The sequence below is a fragment of the Perca fluviatilis genome, chromosome 14 (genome assembly GCF_010015445.1).
Source record: "Perca fluviatilis chromosome 14, GENO_Pfluv_1.0, whole genome shotgun sequence".
NCBI lineage: Eukaryota > Metazoa > Chordata > Actinopteri > Perciformes > Percidae > Perca > Perca fluviatilis.
The window spans coordinates 30,001,024-30,017,014 of NC_053125.1; the positions used below are offsets into that span (position 1 = coordinate 30,001,024).

At 45.2% G+C, this 15,991-nt stretch overlaps 2 protein-coding genes across 2 annotated transcripts in view; both read left to right on the top strand.

Annotated features, from left to right (window-relative positions):
• Positions 1-758: 758 nt before the first annotated feature.
• On the top strand, positions 759-1,458 carry LOC120572948 (Fc receptor-like protein 5; the record flags this gene model as incomplete). The annotated part of the gene is given in 4 exon segments (XM_039822482.1): positions 759-863; positions 865-949; positions 1,029-1,207; positions 1,209-1,458. Coding segments are annotated over 4 exon segments (486 nt in total), but the record flags the coding sequence as incomplete, so codon positions are not given.
• The window catches only part of fer (fer (fps/fes related) tyrosine kinase), a 25,506-nt gene continuing 10,867 nt past the window's right edge, over positions 1,353-15,991 (top strand). Inside the window, exons 1-5 of the mRNA XM_039821918.1 lie at positions 1,353-1,485; positions 3,826-3,914; positions 10,090-10,185; positions 10,459-10,665; positions 15,985-15,991. The exon at positions 15,985-15,991 is cut by the window's right edge and continues 50 nt beyond it. Of these exons, the coding sequence (XP_039677852.1) occupies positions 1,353-1,485; positions 3,826-3,914; positions 10,090-10,185; positions 10,459-10,665; positions 15,985-15,991 (532 nt within the window). The remainder of the gene's footprint in view (positions 1,486-3,825; positions 3,915-10,089; positions 10,186-10,458; positions 10,666-15,984) is intronic.

The following is a 15,991-nucleotide window of genomic DNA, read 5'->3' on the forward strand; positions in this document are numbered from 1 at the left end:
ACAAACTCAAACTAACCTGAGGTTAATTTCTCTTCAGTTCTGACCTCACTGCTGAGCAGCACAACAAACCAAGGTCAGTAAACTTTTTTTTCTTTTCTAGATAGAACAGTTAGGCCATGATCAAAACACACAAAAAAACCTCAGAAAAGTAGCTGGTTAATTTGTTGATTTTTGAGCAGTTTATCATTGAGAAGCCAGAGGCCTCATTTATCAAAGCATGCATTGAACAAGTTGTCAATGTGTGTATAAACTGTTTGTACAAACAATAAGTTTGGTATTCATTAAACCTGCACATGAACAACGATACATTACACCTACATCTACATCCACCGGCTCGTACCCACTCATTCACATACAGAAACTCCCCCCAGAATACCAAATATGGTTAACCACATCCCTTTGAAACTCTGAGTAGCTTCAATGTAGAGATACTTGTTGTGGGCAACAGTAGAAAACAAGAAAGATAAAGATGAACAGCATCACACACAATGAGGTTAAGATACTGGAGCATCCCAGGAGTATAAATGATTGCAAGAGTAAAGAGATGAGATGATTGTCTCAGAGAATCAATGTGAAGCATCAGAGTTCCCCTCACACTTCGTCCTCTACACAAACTGTAGCCAAAGGCAGTGATTGACCCATCAACTAGTTTTATATCTACTACTTCCTCTTCCTCCCTCCAGCCTCTCTGACTGTGAGTCCCAGCAGCTCTCAGATGTTTGCAGGACAGTCTGTCTCTCTGAGCTGTGAGGGAGGACGACAGCTCTGCTGGATGGACTCTGAGGAGGAACACAACCAGAGAAACCAGGACTCTGTGTGGAGATGGCTGGGGATATCCTGCTGGTTCTATCTGTAACATCAGCCGTTATGGTCTCACGGTACAGTGGAGTTTACTGGTGTGAGTCCAGAGAGGGAGCAACCAGTAACAGCATCACCATCACTGTCACTGGTAAGATCAGACTGTGGAGTCAGTATTGATGAAGCTGTGTGTGAATGGATGACATGCTGTAGTTTGTCTCTGTGTTGAGGTGGACCAGTGATCCTGCAGAGTCCTGTCCTCTCTGTGATGGAGGGAGAAGACCTCACTCTGACCTGTAAAACAAAGACGTCCTCCAACCTCCCAGCTGGTTTCTATAAAGATGGCTCCTCCATCAGGACTGAGCCTGCAGGTCACATGACCATCCACCATGTTTCCAGGTCTGATGAAAGGCCCCTACAAGTGTCTCATCAGCAGTGTTGGAGAGTCTCCACCCAGCTGGGTCTCTGTCACAGGTGAGGAGGTTACCTTTGATTTCAGGAGTTCATTCATCCAGATATTCACCTGACAGCTGATTCTCTCTACAGAGAATCCTATGATTCCTACGACTTTGAGCTCTCTGCCATCCCTCCACCTTGTGGTCAGACTGGTCTGCCACCTGGTGGTGTTCTGTCCGTACTGCATCTCCACTTTCATCATGGTGTCTTTATATCGACGCAGGGCCACAGGTAACTCTCTGAATCATTCACTGACCTTACAATCAATCTCACCACTCTGGTGTCGATGGTTGACAGTTGTCTCTAACAGAACTCTTGAGCTTTAGGAATTGGCCTACCTGTCGCCATGGTGACGAACCCGCCCACCAGACTGAGGAGGGATTGGATGATGAATATGATGATGTCGTCACTGCTGTCACTACAGAGCATCACTTCTGAACTGATCTGAAAAGAAGCTCAAATGTTTTGAGTCCTCCGTAACACGGAAACAGTGGAGGAACCAGAAAACTTCCTAAGCATATTCATTAGGAAATCATTGCTTTAAGTTTGAATTGCTCCTTTACTGCCAGATACAGCCATCTCTGCAATCCTGAATATTTTGAATAAAGTTTCCATAGTTTTTCCCTAAAATCTCTGCTGTTCTGGAGTCAGATTGATGTTGTGATGCTGTCTGTGTGTTTCCAGTCAGATAGAACGTACTGCTGATTGTTGTGGTTTGGTTGCGCGCTCACAGAGTGAGACATCCTCTGCCTGTCGCTGTGGTGTGTGTTTCTACAGAAAACTAGGTCACCACAATCATACTGAGCATTGAAACTTCACCCAGCTTGTGTCCTTAAATTTCTCACATTTCTGGTTGGTAAATGTCACACAATCACATTGTGGGAAAAAAACCCAAAATGGGAGTCGAGTCTCCAACAATGTGAAGTATTTCAGGATTCAAACTTGGTTTTTGGTGATATTAGTGTTTAGATAACCTTTTGAATGTGAGGACATTTTGACGTATTCTCATGACGAAGGTTTGAAATGGGTTTAGTTGAAGTGTTTCAGGTCTCTTCTTCAGAACTAATACAGACTTGTTTGTGGTTGTCAATTGATCTGTGTTGCTTTCTGTCTTTACAGGGTGTTCATTGTTTTGTTATTGTTGGAGGTATTCATTGTTTTGTTATATTTAATAGTTAAATATTTATTCATGTAATTTCTATTTTGCTTGAATCCTACAGCTACACAAGCTTGTTTATATCATTAGTATTTTTATTTGTTTATTTTTAGTATCTGCTAGTGCTTATCTTTTGAAAGTACCACACAGCAAAAAAAAGCAGTGTTCCCTTTATAAATCACAAATTACCCACAAGTGTGCGTACCTGAATAAGACTCTTATCCCGCACTGTACACCGTTTTTAACCATAAATAGTCAATGCAAAGCATCTCGTGAATCCTGATCAGTATGTTAATGACCCTGGCAGTTGTACTTTCGTAACCGAATCATGCGAAATTATGATGACTGGCAGGGAAAAAAGACTTCTCAAGATGTTGAAAACGGCAGGGCATTGCGGTCGGGAGGGCCTTCGATATACCATACCACCTAGATTTTACAGAACTATATATTATATCAAAACAAGCCTTAGTGATAAAGTTGAAGATTATACATATTTATTAAAAAAAAAAAAAAAAACACTTAGCTGTCTGCCATTTTCTCTCTGGGAAACAGCCGGTTTCACCACAGTATTTATATGTTGTCAACAATTTGTGATTGTTAAAAACCTTGCCAAAATCACAGAGTCAACTAGTGGTACCCCCACCCCAGGATACAATTTGAAGATGAAAGAAAATTATAATAGGCAAACACACTTTCTTCATGCAGGTTTTGTCACGAAGAGTAGCCAATAAAGTTTGGACTGATAATGAGGACATTAAGTGTAACGATTGCATGAAAGCGTAACGGCTGTATTTCCAGAGTTTGACATTTTGATGATATATGCACAGTTTTAAAGACAGATATTTAGTTATGTACACTGTGTTGTGCAGTTATCTAATGCTAGGGCATCTGATGCTATCCTGTATTCCATGCAGTCGGGCCCATCTCATCCTCCCCCCGCTCGCAGGACAATGTGACGGTGAGATAGGGGCCGATTAAACATTAACAACAAATTTTTATTAAAGATTTGAGTTGGATTTTACAAGGTGTTTATGGAACAATTATCACTCGGTACAAGCGCAAATAACACTTCTGGATTTAATCTTCATGGTAACGTGGATGATATGGAGTGAAAAATGTGCGTGAGGCATCAATACTTGAAAATACTACGAGTAATCGTTAGTCCCACGTTTACTTTCTGCAGTCTGTTCACTTCAGTTCACCACCTCACCATCTGCGTCACCAATTCCTATTTTGTCTCCAAATGTATGTGTATGCATGGGTCAGAGTTTGAGTGGAGGACCTGTTTTAATTTTGAGTTTTGAGTTTGTTTTGTTCAATCTGAGGACAACTCGCCACAACGTTACGACAGAGAAACATACACCCACAAGCACCTTTGACACCTTTGAGCTCTCTGCCGCCCCTGATACCCTCAGCTCCGACCTCAGACCACCTCCCCTTGCTATCAGGAGTCGTCATCCACCTGGTGGTCTTCTGTCTGTACTGCATCTCCACTTTCATCATGGTGTCTTTATATCGATGCAGGACCAGAGGTAACTCTCTGAATCATTCACTGACCTTACAATCTATCAATCAATTAATGCACCACTTTGGTGTTGATGATCAATTATCTACATTTTCTTTCTAACCTGCTCTGACTGTAGGAACGGCCTACCTGTCGCCATGGTGACGCACCGTCCACCCAGGCTGAGGAGGGATTGGATGATGAATATGATGATGTCATCACCGCTGTCACCAGAGAGCATCACTTCTGAACTGATCTGAAAAGAAGCTGAAATCTCCGTAGATCAGAAACAGTTTTCATCTTACATTTTTTATTAATTCATCACTGAATTACAGAAATCTGAAATCAGTATTTGAATATTATATTCATGTAAAATTGGGTAAAAATTGACTTAGGTAAAAATTAAACTCAGATCAGTCAAAAGTACAAAACTTTAATGTTTATTGTGTTCCAGTGATAAAATAAACTGCATCAATATGTCAAGTAGGTCTGTCGCGATATGCAATAAATTAATTAAACGCATGATGAATAAAAATTAGGTCTATAAATTTTTCGGCCGCTAATAATACCATTTGCATACTTGTTTTTTTCCTCGCTCTCTCTCTCTCGCTACCAAAGAGACTGGATGACCACTCCGTGCATTGGTGACCCCTCTCGGTTCCTTAGCACAACGAGGAGTACCCTAGCCTGGTCCTACCAGAATCTGGTCCATTTCATTGGTCCAGAGAGTCTGGCCACTCTCCATTGACAAGTGTTAACTTCTTTGAAGGCGGGTACTCTGTTGAAGTTTTAAACTATTGGATTTGCCCAGAGCCACTCTGGATCTGCCTATGTCATATGCAACAAGAGGGGAGACCGACAACTATCAGCTTATATTTAGCATTAGCACTGTTAGCGAGCGTTAGCCAACTCCTTCACGACTAACGGAGCGAGCTGGAAAATCTAACTTTTCTCCGTAGGGCCACAACATCACGGCCACCAACACAACTCAGCAAAGATTGTTCTTGCTCGGGCTTTAACTTCTGGATATTTGGCAGCGTTGCTACAACGGACCGAATGACTTCACTCGCATCTTTCTAGCGCACGTCCTCATCATCATTCTCAGCCACTCCCTCTGTTCGCTGATTGGACCGCTAAATATTTGGCCAGAGAAAACCCAAGAATATACTGCAAACCCAGACGGAGTATTAAAGGGAAATGAAAATTGAGCGGAAATGCATAGGAGGGTGCAGCCAGGCTAGAACGAACCCTTTGTCAGACACTTGTCAGCCGCATGGTCGTAGTAGCGTACCACAAAGTGCAGCAAAAGAGCCGCGTGAGGAGTACAGACAGAGAAAATGCTAGTTGAGGGTTGGAGGAATTAAAAAAATATATTGAATTGGTTTCAAAGCCAAACACGACAGCTACAGTGTGAGAGCACTTCAGATTCAAACCGATTGACTGTGGTGAACCACTTAACCTGAGCAAGTCGGTCTTCCGACAGTACACAATCACTTGGGCGTTTAGTCGACAAACAAAGTACGTAACAGGACAGTGGAAAATGGTGTGCACTCACAGCGAGTGTGGTTCGCCTTCATTGCTAAAGAGATGCTGCCCTTTAGTATCGTCCGAAAAGCCATCATTTCGACAAAAGGGAACAGGAAATACAAAAGTAGTCCAAAACCCAGGAACTTGAAACAAAGGGAAATCCAGGGAGCACAGAACTCGCCTCAGATTGACACGAAATCTACAATAACAAATTCAGAAAGGAAAAAGAGCGGCACAAGACAAAGGTAACACAGAGGCTAAATACAAGAGGTAACAAGCAATCAAGGGACAGAGATACAACGGGTGAAACACATTTGGGCATAACAATCAGAGAAGAGGGAAAACAAGACAGGAAGCCAAACAAGACAAGCTGATTTATTTGACAATCATCAAGTAATTTTCTAATGAATCTCTAAAGGATTCAAATAAACATTGTGAATCTTTGTGAAAAGATATCTTTCACCTCAGGCATTAAAACAATGTTTGCATCAAATTCGACCCGAGGACAACAGGAGGATTAACTAAAAATGTGGTATAATGTAATTTAAATTAGGTTTATTGACCATTAAATAAAAAAATATAAAAAAATAAATTGAAAAAAAGTGACAACACATTTTGTTTAAAAAGAGTCAAAAGCAAAAAGTAAAAACGTTGCGTGAATGTATGTGTTTCATGGCAACTAAACATAGTGTGTGCAGAGGAAACCACAACACTGAGCCACAGACACAGAGGAAGGAGGAGCGTTGATGTGATGCTATGACTATGAAGTGAACAAAGAGTAGACATCATTTCACCAACTGTTAGGATGGAGAACACATCTCTACAGCTGCTACTCTGTAAGTAAACTCTTTGAGTGTTGCTAAAAACATCAGCCGGAAAGAATTACAAAATTAAATGTTGTTGTTTGGCTAAAAATGCTTCAGCATGTAAATATAACAAGTTTATGAGGAGAAATTATGCGAGTCAGCTGTAGATGTCTGGTCAGGTAGTCCTGTAGATGTCTAGTTCAGGTAGAGCTGTAGATGTCTGGTTCAGGTAGTCCTGTAGATGTCTGGTTCAGGTAATTGTAGATGTCTGAAAGTTCAGGTAGTCCTGTAGATGTCTGGTTCAGGTAGTCCTGTAGATGTCTGGTTCAGGTAGTCCTGTAGATAATGTCTGGTTCAAGGTAGTCCTGTAGATGTCTGGTTCAGGTAATTACTGTAGATGTCTGGTTCAAGGAATGATCCATAGATTTCTAGTTCAGGTAGTCCTAGATGTCTGGTTCAGGTAGTACTGTAGATGTCTAGTTCAGGTAGTACTGTAGATGTCTGGTTCAAGGAGTAGAGCTGTAGATGTCTGGTTCAGGTAATTACTGTAGATGTCTGGTTCAGGTAGAGGCTGTGGAGTGTCTGGTTCAGAGTAGTCCTGTAGATGTCTGGTTCAGGTAGAGCTGTAGATGTCTGGTTCAGGTAGTCCTGTAGATGTCTGGGTTTTAAGATGCCCAGAGCTGTAGATGTCTGGTTCAGGTAGTCCTGTGTAGATGTCTGGTTCAGGTAAGAGCTGTAGATGTCTGGGTTCAAAGGTCCTGTAGATGTCTGGTTCAGGTAGTGCTGTAGATGTCTGGTTCAGGTAGTACTGTAGATGTCTGGTTCAGGTAGTCCTGTAGATGTCTGGTTCAGGTAGTCCTGTAGATGTCTGGTTCAGGTAGTCCTGTAGATGTCTGGTTCAGGTAGTGCTGTAGATGTCTGGTTCAGGTAGTGCTGTAGATGTCTGGTTCAGGTAGTCCTGTAGATGTCTGGTTCAGGTAGTGCTGTAGATGTCTGGTTCAGGTAGTGCTGTAGATGTCTGGTTCAGGTAGTGCTGTAGATGTCTGGTTCAGGTAGTGCTGTAGATGTCTGGTTCAGGTAGAGCTGTAGATGTCTGGTTCAGGTAGAGCTGTAGATGTCTGGTTCAGGTAGAGCTGTAGATGTCTGGTTCAGGTAGAGCTGTAGATGTCTGGTTCAGGTAGTCCTGTAGATGTCTGGTTCAGGTAGTGCTGTAGATGTCTGGTTCAGGTAGAGCTGTAGATGTCTGGTTCAGGTAGCGCTGTAGATGTCTGGTTCAGGTAGAGCTGTAGATGTCTGGTTCAGGTAGTGCTGTAGATGTCTGGTTCAGGTAGTCCTGTAGATGTCTGGTTCAGGTAGTGCTGTAGATGTCTGGTTCAGGTAGAGCTGTAGATGTCTGGTTCAGGTAGAGCTGTAGATGTCTGGTTCAGGTAGTCCTGTAGATGTCTGGTTCAGGTAAATGCTAGATGTCTGGTTCAGTATTGTAGATGTCTGGTTCAGGTAATGTCTGTAGATGTCTGGTTCAGGTGTTGTAGATGTCTGGTTCAGGTATGCTGTAGATGTCTGGTTCAGGTAGCGCTGTAGATGTCTGGTTCAGGTAGAGCTGTAGATGTCTGGTTCAGGTAGTGCTGTAGATGTCTGGTTCAGGTAGTTCTGTAGATGTCTGGTTCAGGTAGTCCTGTAGATGTCTGGTTCAGGTAGTCCTGTAGATGTCTGGTTCAGGTAGTCCTGTAGATGTCTGGTTCAGGTAGAGCTGTAGATGTCTGGTTCAGGTAGAGCTGTAGATGTCTGGTTCAGGTAGTGCTGTAGATGTCTGGTTCAGGTAGAGCTGTAGATGTCTGGTTCAGGTAGTCCTGTAGATGTCTGGTTCAGGTAGCCTGTAGATGTCTGGTTCAAAGTAGATAATTCTGGTTCAGGTAGGCTGTAGATGTCTGGTTCAGGTAGTGCTGTAGATGTCTGGTTCAGGTAGCGCTGTAGATGTCTGGTTCAGGTAGAGCTGTAGATGTCTGGTTCAGGTAGAGCTGTAGATGTCTGGTTCAGGTAGCGCTGTAGATGTCTGGTTCAGGTAGCGCTGTAGATGTCTGGTTCAGGTAGAGCTGTAGATGTCTGGTTCAGGTAGTGCTGTAGATGTCTGGTTCAGGTAGAGCTGTAGATGTCTGGTTTAGGTAGAGCTGTAGATGTCTGGTTCAGGTAGCGCTGTAGATGTCTGGTTCAGGTAGTGCTGTAGATGTCTGGTTCAGGTAGTACTGTAGATGTCTGGTTCAGGTAGAGCTGTAGATGTCTGGTTCAGGTAGTCCTGTAGATGTCTGGTTCAGGTAGAGCTGTAGATGTCTGGTTCAGGTAGTCCTGTAGATGTCTGGTTCAGGTAGTACTGTAGATGTCTGGTTCAGGTAGAGCTGTAGATGTCTGGTTCAGGTAGTCCTGTAGATGTCTGGTTCAGGTAGAGCTGTAGATGTCTGGTTCAGGTAGTCCTGTAGATGTCTGGTTCAGGTAGTACTGTAGATGTCTGGTTCAGGTAGAGCTGTAGATGTCTGGTTCAGGTAGAGCTGTAGATGTCTGGTTCAGGTAGTCCTGTAGATGTCTGGTTCAGGTAGTCCTGTAGATGTCTGGTTCAGGTAGTACTGTAGATGTCTGGTTCAGGTAGTCCTGTAGATGTCTGGTTCAGGTAGTACTGTAGATGTCTGGTTCAGGTAGTCCTGTAGATGTCTGGTTCAGGTAGTGCTGTAGATGTCTGGTTCAGGTAGTACTGTAGATGTCTGGTTCAGGTAGAGCTGTAGATGTCTGGTTCAGGTAGTCCTGTAGATGTCTGGTTCAGGTAGTCCTGTAGATGTCTGGTTCAGGTAGTCCTGTAGATGTCTGGTTCAGGTAGTACTGTAGATGTCTGGTTCAGGTAGTCCTGTAGATGTCTGGTTCAGGTAGTGCTGGTTCAGGTAGTACTGTAGATGTCTGGTTCAGGTAGTGCTGGTTCAGGTAGTGCTGTAGATGTCTGGTTCAGGTAGATGTCTGGTTCAGGTAGAGCTGTAGATGTCTGGTTCAGGTAGTACTGTAGATGTCTGGTTCAGGTAGAGCTGTAGATGTCTGGTTCAGGTAGTGCTGTAGATGTCTGGTTCAGGTAGTGCTGTAGATGTCTGGTTCAGGTAGTGCTGTAGATGTCTGGTTCAGGTAGAACTGTAGATGTCTGGTTCAGGTAGTGCTGGTTCAGGTAGGGTTATGGGTCAGTATGTCTGTACTGTAAAACACATCATCAGGGACTTTAACGTTGTCTCAGTCTAAGAGAGCTCTGCATGGAGACTCCACACAACTACAGCCTTAACCCTTCATAATAAACATCTGGAACATGTTTTAATACAGCTGTTATTGTGTTTGTGTGTGTGTGTGTCTGTGTGTGTGTGTGTCTCTGTGTGTGTGTGTGTGTGTGTGTCTGTCTCTGTGTGTCTGTCTGTGTGTGTCTGTCTCTGTGTGTGTGTGTGTGTGTGTGTGTGTGTGTGTGTGTGTGTGTGTGTGTGTGTGTGTGTCTGTGTGTGTGTGTGTGTGTGTCTGTGTGTGTGTGTGTGTGTGTGTGTGTGTGTGTCTGTGTGTGTGTGTGTCTGTGTGTGTGTGTGTGTGTGTGTGTGTGTGTGTGTGTGTGTGTGTGTGTGTGTGTGTGTGTGTGTGTGTGTGTGTCTGTGTGTGTGTGTGTCTGTGTGTGTGTGTGTGTGTGTCTGTGTGTGTGTGTGTGTCTGTGTGTGTGTGTGTGTGTCTGTGTGTGTGTGTGTCTGTGTGTGTGTGTGTGTGTGTGTGTGTCTGTGTGTGTGTGTGTGTGTGTGTGTGTGTGTGTGTGTGTGTGTGTGTGTGTGTGTGTTCAGGATAAGATGAAGGACAGGAGTTCTCGGTTTGATACTCTGCGTCATCTGGCCGGAATGATCCGCTCTCCTAAAGCCATGCTGGGCTCCTCCACCTCGGTGAGATCTCATCTGTCTGTCTCCCCACTCACCTGTCTCTCTCACCTGGCTGTCTCCTCTCTCACCTGGCTGTCTCCTCTCTCACCTGGCTGTCTCCTGCCTGTCTCCTCTCTCACCTGGCTGTCTCCTCTCTCACCTGGCTGTCTCCTCTCTCACCTGTCTGTCTGACCTGTGTGTGTGCAGCAGTTCTTTGATGTGATCCCGACCTCTCACCTGTCTGTCTGACCTGTCTGTCTCCTCTCTCACCTGTCTGTCTGACCTGTCTGTGTGCAGCAGTTCTTTGATGTGATCCCGACCTCGGAGCGCCCCCTAGCGGACCAGGACTGGTACCACGGAGCCATCCCCCGCACCGAGGCCCAGGAGTTGCTACGGCAACAGGGAGAGTTCCTGGTCCGGGAGAGTCACGGAAAACCAGGAGAATATGTCCTCTCAGTGTTCTCAGACGATCAGAGGAGACACTTCATCATCCAGTACGCTGATGTAGGTACACACAGGTACACACAGGTACACACACACAGGTACACACAAGTACACACACACAGGTACACACACACAGGTACACACAGATACACACACAGGTATACACAGACCGGGAGAATATGTCCTCTCAGTGTTCTCAGATGATCAGAGGAGACACTTCATCATTCAGTACGCTGATGTAGGTACTCACACAGGTAACACACAGGTAACACACACAGGTACACACACACACAGGTACACACACACACAGGTACACACAGGTACACACACAGGTACACACACAGGTAACACACACAGGTACACACACACACAGGTACACACAGGTACACACAGGTACACACACAGGTACACACACAGGTACACACACAGGTAACACACACAGGTACACACACACCGACCAGGAGAATATGTCCTCTCAGTGTTCTCAGACGATCAGAGGAGACACTTCATCATCCAGTACGCTGATGTAGGTACACACAGGTACTCACACACACACAGGTAACACACAGGTACACACACACACAGGTACACACACACACAGGTACACACACACACAGGTACACACACACAGGTACACACACAGGTACACACAGGTACACACACAGGTAACAGTACATACACACACACACACACAGGTACACACAGTCCACACATACCATACCAATCACACACAAAAAAACACACACAAAACACACACACAAAAAACACACACACAAAACACACACACACAAAACACACACACAAAACACACACAAAACACACACAAACACAAACAAAAACAAAAAACAAAACAAAAACAAAAAAAAAAAATTCCTCTCAGTGTTCCTCCAGGTAACATCCGAGGAGCTTAGTATATACCTACAGTATATAAAAAAAAAAAAAATATATATATATATATATATATATATACTACACAGACCTCTACTCCCCCTTCAGTTCTCCTAAAAAATACATATTCCGTTTACACACTAAATCCATATCCCTTCCGAGTCTATCCGGGTCCCGTCTTTCTGCCTCCTTCATCCATGCTCTCTCCACTGCATTCACTCTCCTTCTCTCCCCCCCCACTGCATTACTACTCTCCTTCACTCCATTCTGCTCTCCACCCCCCTCCTTCATCCATGCTCTGCTCTCCACCCTGCATTCCTCCTCCTTCATCCATGCTCTCTCACCCCCCCCTTGCATGCTCTCCTTCCATCCATGCTCCTTCCTCCACCTTCCATTCACCCCCCACTCCACCACCAGTCCCTCCTCACTACCCTTCCACCCCCCCTACCTCCTTCATCCACATTTACCTCCGCCCACCCTCGGTCCATTCCAGTCACAGTCCACCATTCTCCTCCGTCCACCTCATCCATTACCAGTCCATACCACTCAGTCCTTCCCTCGGTCCACCCCCCCACCACCATTTACTCAGTCCATTACCTCCAGTCACCGGTGCCTTGGTTCTCGTTCCTCCCTGCTGTCCATTCTGTGTCCTGTTCTGTGTGTCCTGCGTGTCTGTCTTGGGTGTCTCCTGTCTGTGTGTCCTTGTGTGCGTCTGTGTGTTGGCTGTCTGGGTGTCTCGTGCATTCTGTCTGTGTCTGTCTCCTTCTATTCTGTCTGTGTGTGTTGTGTGCCTGGGGGGAACACACACACTGGGTTCTGGCCACTGGGTTTCCTGGCGCCCCACCTTCACACACACACCCACACCCGGGTGCCTGGGTTGGCTGGGTCCTCCGGGGTGGATCGTGCCTTCTCCTGGGCTTGGTTGTCATCCTTCTGGGGTCTGGGTCATGCCTCTGGGGTGGGGTCTGGGCAGTTGCCTCTTCTCTGTTAGTGGGGTGGGGCCTCTTTGCCATCCTCTGTCTCTTGGGTGGTCGTCTGTGCTCCGTCTTCCTTCTGTGTCTGTGTCTGTGTGGCCTCTGTGCCTTGTGTCTGTGCTCATGCCTGTGTGTCTGTGTGTGTGCCGTGTGTCTGTGCCTGTGTGTCTGTGTGTGTGTCCTCTGCCGTGTGCCTGTGCTGTGTGCGTGTGGCGTGCTGTGCTGTGTGTCTGTGTGTCGTGTGTCTGTGCATGCCTGTGTGTCTGTGTCTGTGTCTATGCTGTGTGTCTGTCGTGTGGTGTGTGTGACTGCTGTGTGTCTGTGCCTGTGTGTGCTGTGTGTCTGTCCCCGCCCCTGTTCGGTCTGTGCCTGTGTCTGTGTGTCTGTGGTGTGTGTGTGTGTCCTCTATGGTGGCGACTGGGTTGGGTCTGGTTTTGTGTGTGGATTCAGGTCTTGTCTTCTGTGTAGCAAGGAAAAGGTTGTAAGGGAGAGCCCAGTCCGGCGTGGTTGGGCGCTTGAGCTCACGCATTGGCATGCGTCGCGACACACACATCACATGCGTAGCCAAAGTGTGTCTGTAACACACTCTCTAAATGCCTGTGTGTGTGTGTGTCTGTAACACACTCTCTAGAAAGCCACCTGTTATTTGTCTGAAAAAAATAAATGCCCAAAATGTGTCTGTGTCTGTAACACACTCTCATAAAAAAAGCACCTATTATTATTATTACAATGCTGTAACGAACTCTCTCCCTTAATGCTTTGTGGGGCTGAAGATTTTTTGAAAATAATCTAATTTGCGATTTTTTTCCCCAAATATTGTGATTCGATTATTTTTTAAGCTCTTTAATGTCACAAGCGTGAAGCTGGCAAAAAAAACAAAACAATAAATCATTGTATAGTGAACAACACACAATAATTACACACTAAACCGTTAAATGGTAAAACAAATTTTATATATAAACTGCCTTTTTACCGCTTTTTGCCTGCGCGCTTTACGCGCTTTTACGCGGGTATTTTTGTGTGCGTGCTTTGGTGGTCTTGCGATGGGATTACTGTACTAGTAAACCGTTGCCCGGGCGACGCGGGGGGAGCCCAGGGCCCGGAAGCAGCGGCCGCATTTATCAGTCTGGTTGTTTCAGTGGCAGCCTCCACTCTAGCTGGCAGCTAACGCTAAGCGCTCCTATAGAGCTTTATAGCAGACTAACAGCTAGCGAACTGCTTACGCTAATCCAAAGCTAGGGACCGTTTGCCCGACCGAACCTTCAGTTATGCGTGCTTACTTATGTATGGACTCGAAAGCGCCTTCATATTTATTGTGTAAAGATTTAAAGTAACTTAAACTTACCAGAGTTGTTTGAGAGAAAAGGGATCAGCTTCAGGTATGGTCAGTGTCGTAGGATAGCTTGACTACGTTGATGCTTTCTCTCGGGCAGACGCGTTGATGGTGAGTCCATCCGCCACGCCGACGTCATCACTTCGACCCACCGCGGGTATGTGGCACACCTTCCTCTAAAGCCCTGTGTGTCTGTCTACAGCCACGCCCCCTATATTGTCTGTAGCTTCTAGTTTAGGCTGTAAATGCCCCGTGTGTCTGCTACTAACACTCTAAATGACCCCTGTGTGTCTGTCACAAACACTCTCTAAATGCCCTGTGTGTGTCTGTAACTAACAGTCTCTAAATGCCCCCTATGTGTCTGTAACTAACACTCTCTAAATGCCCCGTGTGTCTGCTACTAACACTCTAAATGCCCCCTGTGTGTCTGTAACTAACACTCTCTAAATGCCCCTGTGTGTCTGTAATGAACAGTCTCTAATGCCCCCTCTGTCTGTAACAACACTCTCTAAATGCCCCCTCTGTGTCTGTAACAACACTCTCTAAATGCCCCCTCTGTGTCTGTAACAAAAAACACTCTCTAAATGCCCCCTGTGTGTCTGTAACTAACACTCTCTAAATGCCCCCTGTGTGTCTGTAACACAGACTCTCTAAATGCCCGTGTGTCTGTAAATAACACTCTCTAAATGCCCGGTGTGTCTGTAACTAACCTCTAAATGCCCCTGTGTCTGTAATAACACTCTCTAAATGCCCCTGTGTGTCTGTAACTAACACTCTCTAAATGCCCCTGTGTCTGTAATAACACTCTCTAAATGCCCCTGTGTGTCTGTAACTAACACTCTCTAAATGCCCCTGTGTCTGTAATAACACTCTCTAAATGCCCCTGTGTCTGTAATAACACTCTCTAAATGCCCCCTGTGTGTCTGTAACTAACACTCTCTAATTGCCCCCTGTGTCTGTAATAACACTCTCTAATTGCCCCTGTGTGTCTGTAACTAACACTCTCTAAATGCCCCGTGTGTCTGCTACTAACACTCTAAATGCCCCCTGTGTGTCTGTAACTAACACTCTCTAAATGCCCCCTGTGTGTCTGTAATGAACAGTCTCTAATGCCCCCTCTGTCTGTAACAACACTCTCTAAATGCCCCCTCTGTGTCTGTAACAACACTCTCTAAATGCCCCCTCTGTCTGTAACAAAAAACACTCTCTAAATGCCCCTGTGTGTCTGTAACTAACACTCTCTAAATGCCCCCTGTGTGTCTGTAACAAAGACTCTCTAAATGCCCGTGTGTCTGTAAATAAAACACTCTAAATGCCCGTGTGTCTGTAACTAACACTCTCTAAATGCCCCCTGTGTCTGTAATAACACTCTCTAAATGCCCCCTGTGTGTCTGTAACTAACACTCTCTAAATGCCCCTGTGTCTGTAATAACACTCTCTAAATGCCCTGTGTGTCTGTAACTAACACTCTCTAAATGCCCCTGTGTCTGTAATAACACTCTCTAAATGCCCCGTGTCTGTAAGAACACTCTCTAAATGCCCCCTGTGTCTGTAACTAACACTCTCTAAATGCCCCCTGTGTCTGTAATAACACTCTCTAAATGCCCCTGTGTGTCTGTAACTAACGCTCTCTAAATGCCCCTGTGTGTCTTTAACTAACACTCTCTAAATGCCCCTGTGTGTCTGTAACTAACACTCTCTAAATGCCCCTGTGTCTGTAATAACACTCTCTAAATGCCCCTGTGTCTGTAATAACACTCTCTAAATGCCCCCTGTGTGTCTGTAACTAACACTCTCTAATTGCCCCCTGTGTCTGTAATAACACTCTCTAATTGCCCCCTGTGTGTCTGTAACTAACACTCTCTAAATGCCCCCTGTGTGTCTGTAAATAACACTCTCTAATTGCCCCCTGTGTCTGTAATAACACTCTCTAATTGCCCCCTGTGTGTCTGTAACAACACTCTCTAATTGCCCCCTGTGTGTCTGTAACAACACTCTCTAATTGCCCCCTGTGTGTCTGTAACACTCTCTAAATGCCCCTGTGTCTGTAATAACACTCTCTAAATGCCCCCTGTGCCTGTAACTAACACTCTCTAATTGCCCCCTGTGTGTCTGTAACTAACACTCTCTAAATGCCCCATGTGTGTCTGTAACACTCTCTAATTGCCCCCTGTGTGTCTGCAGGATAAGA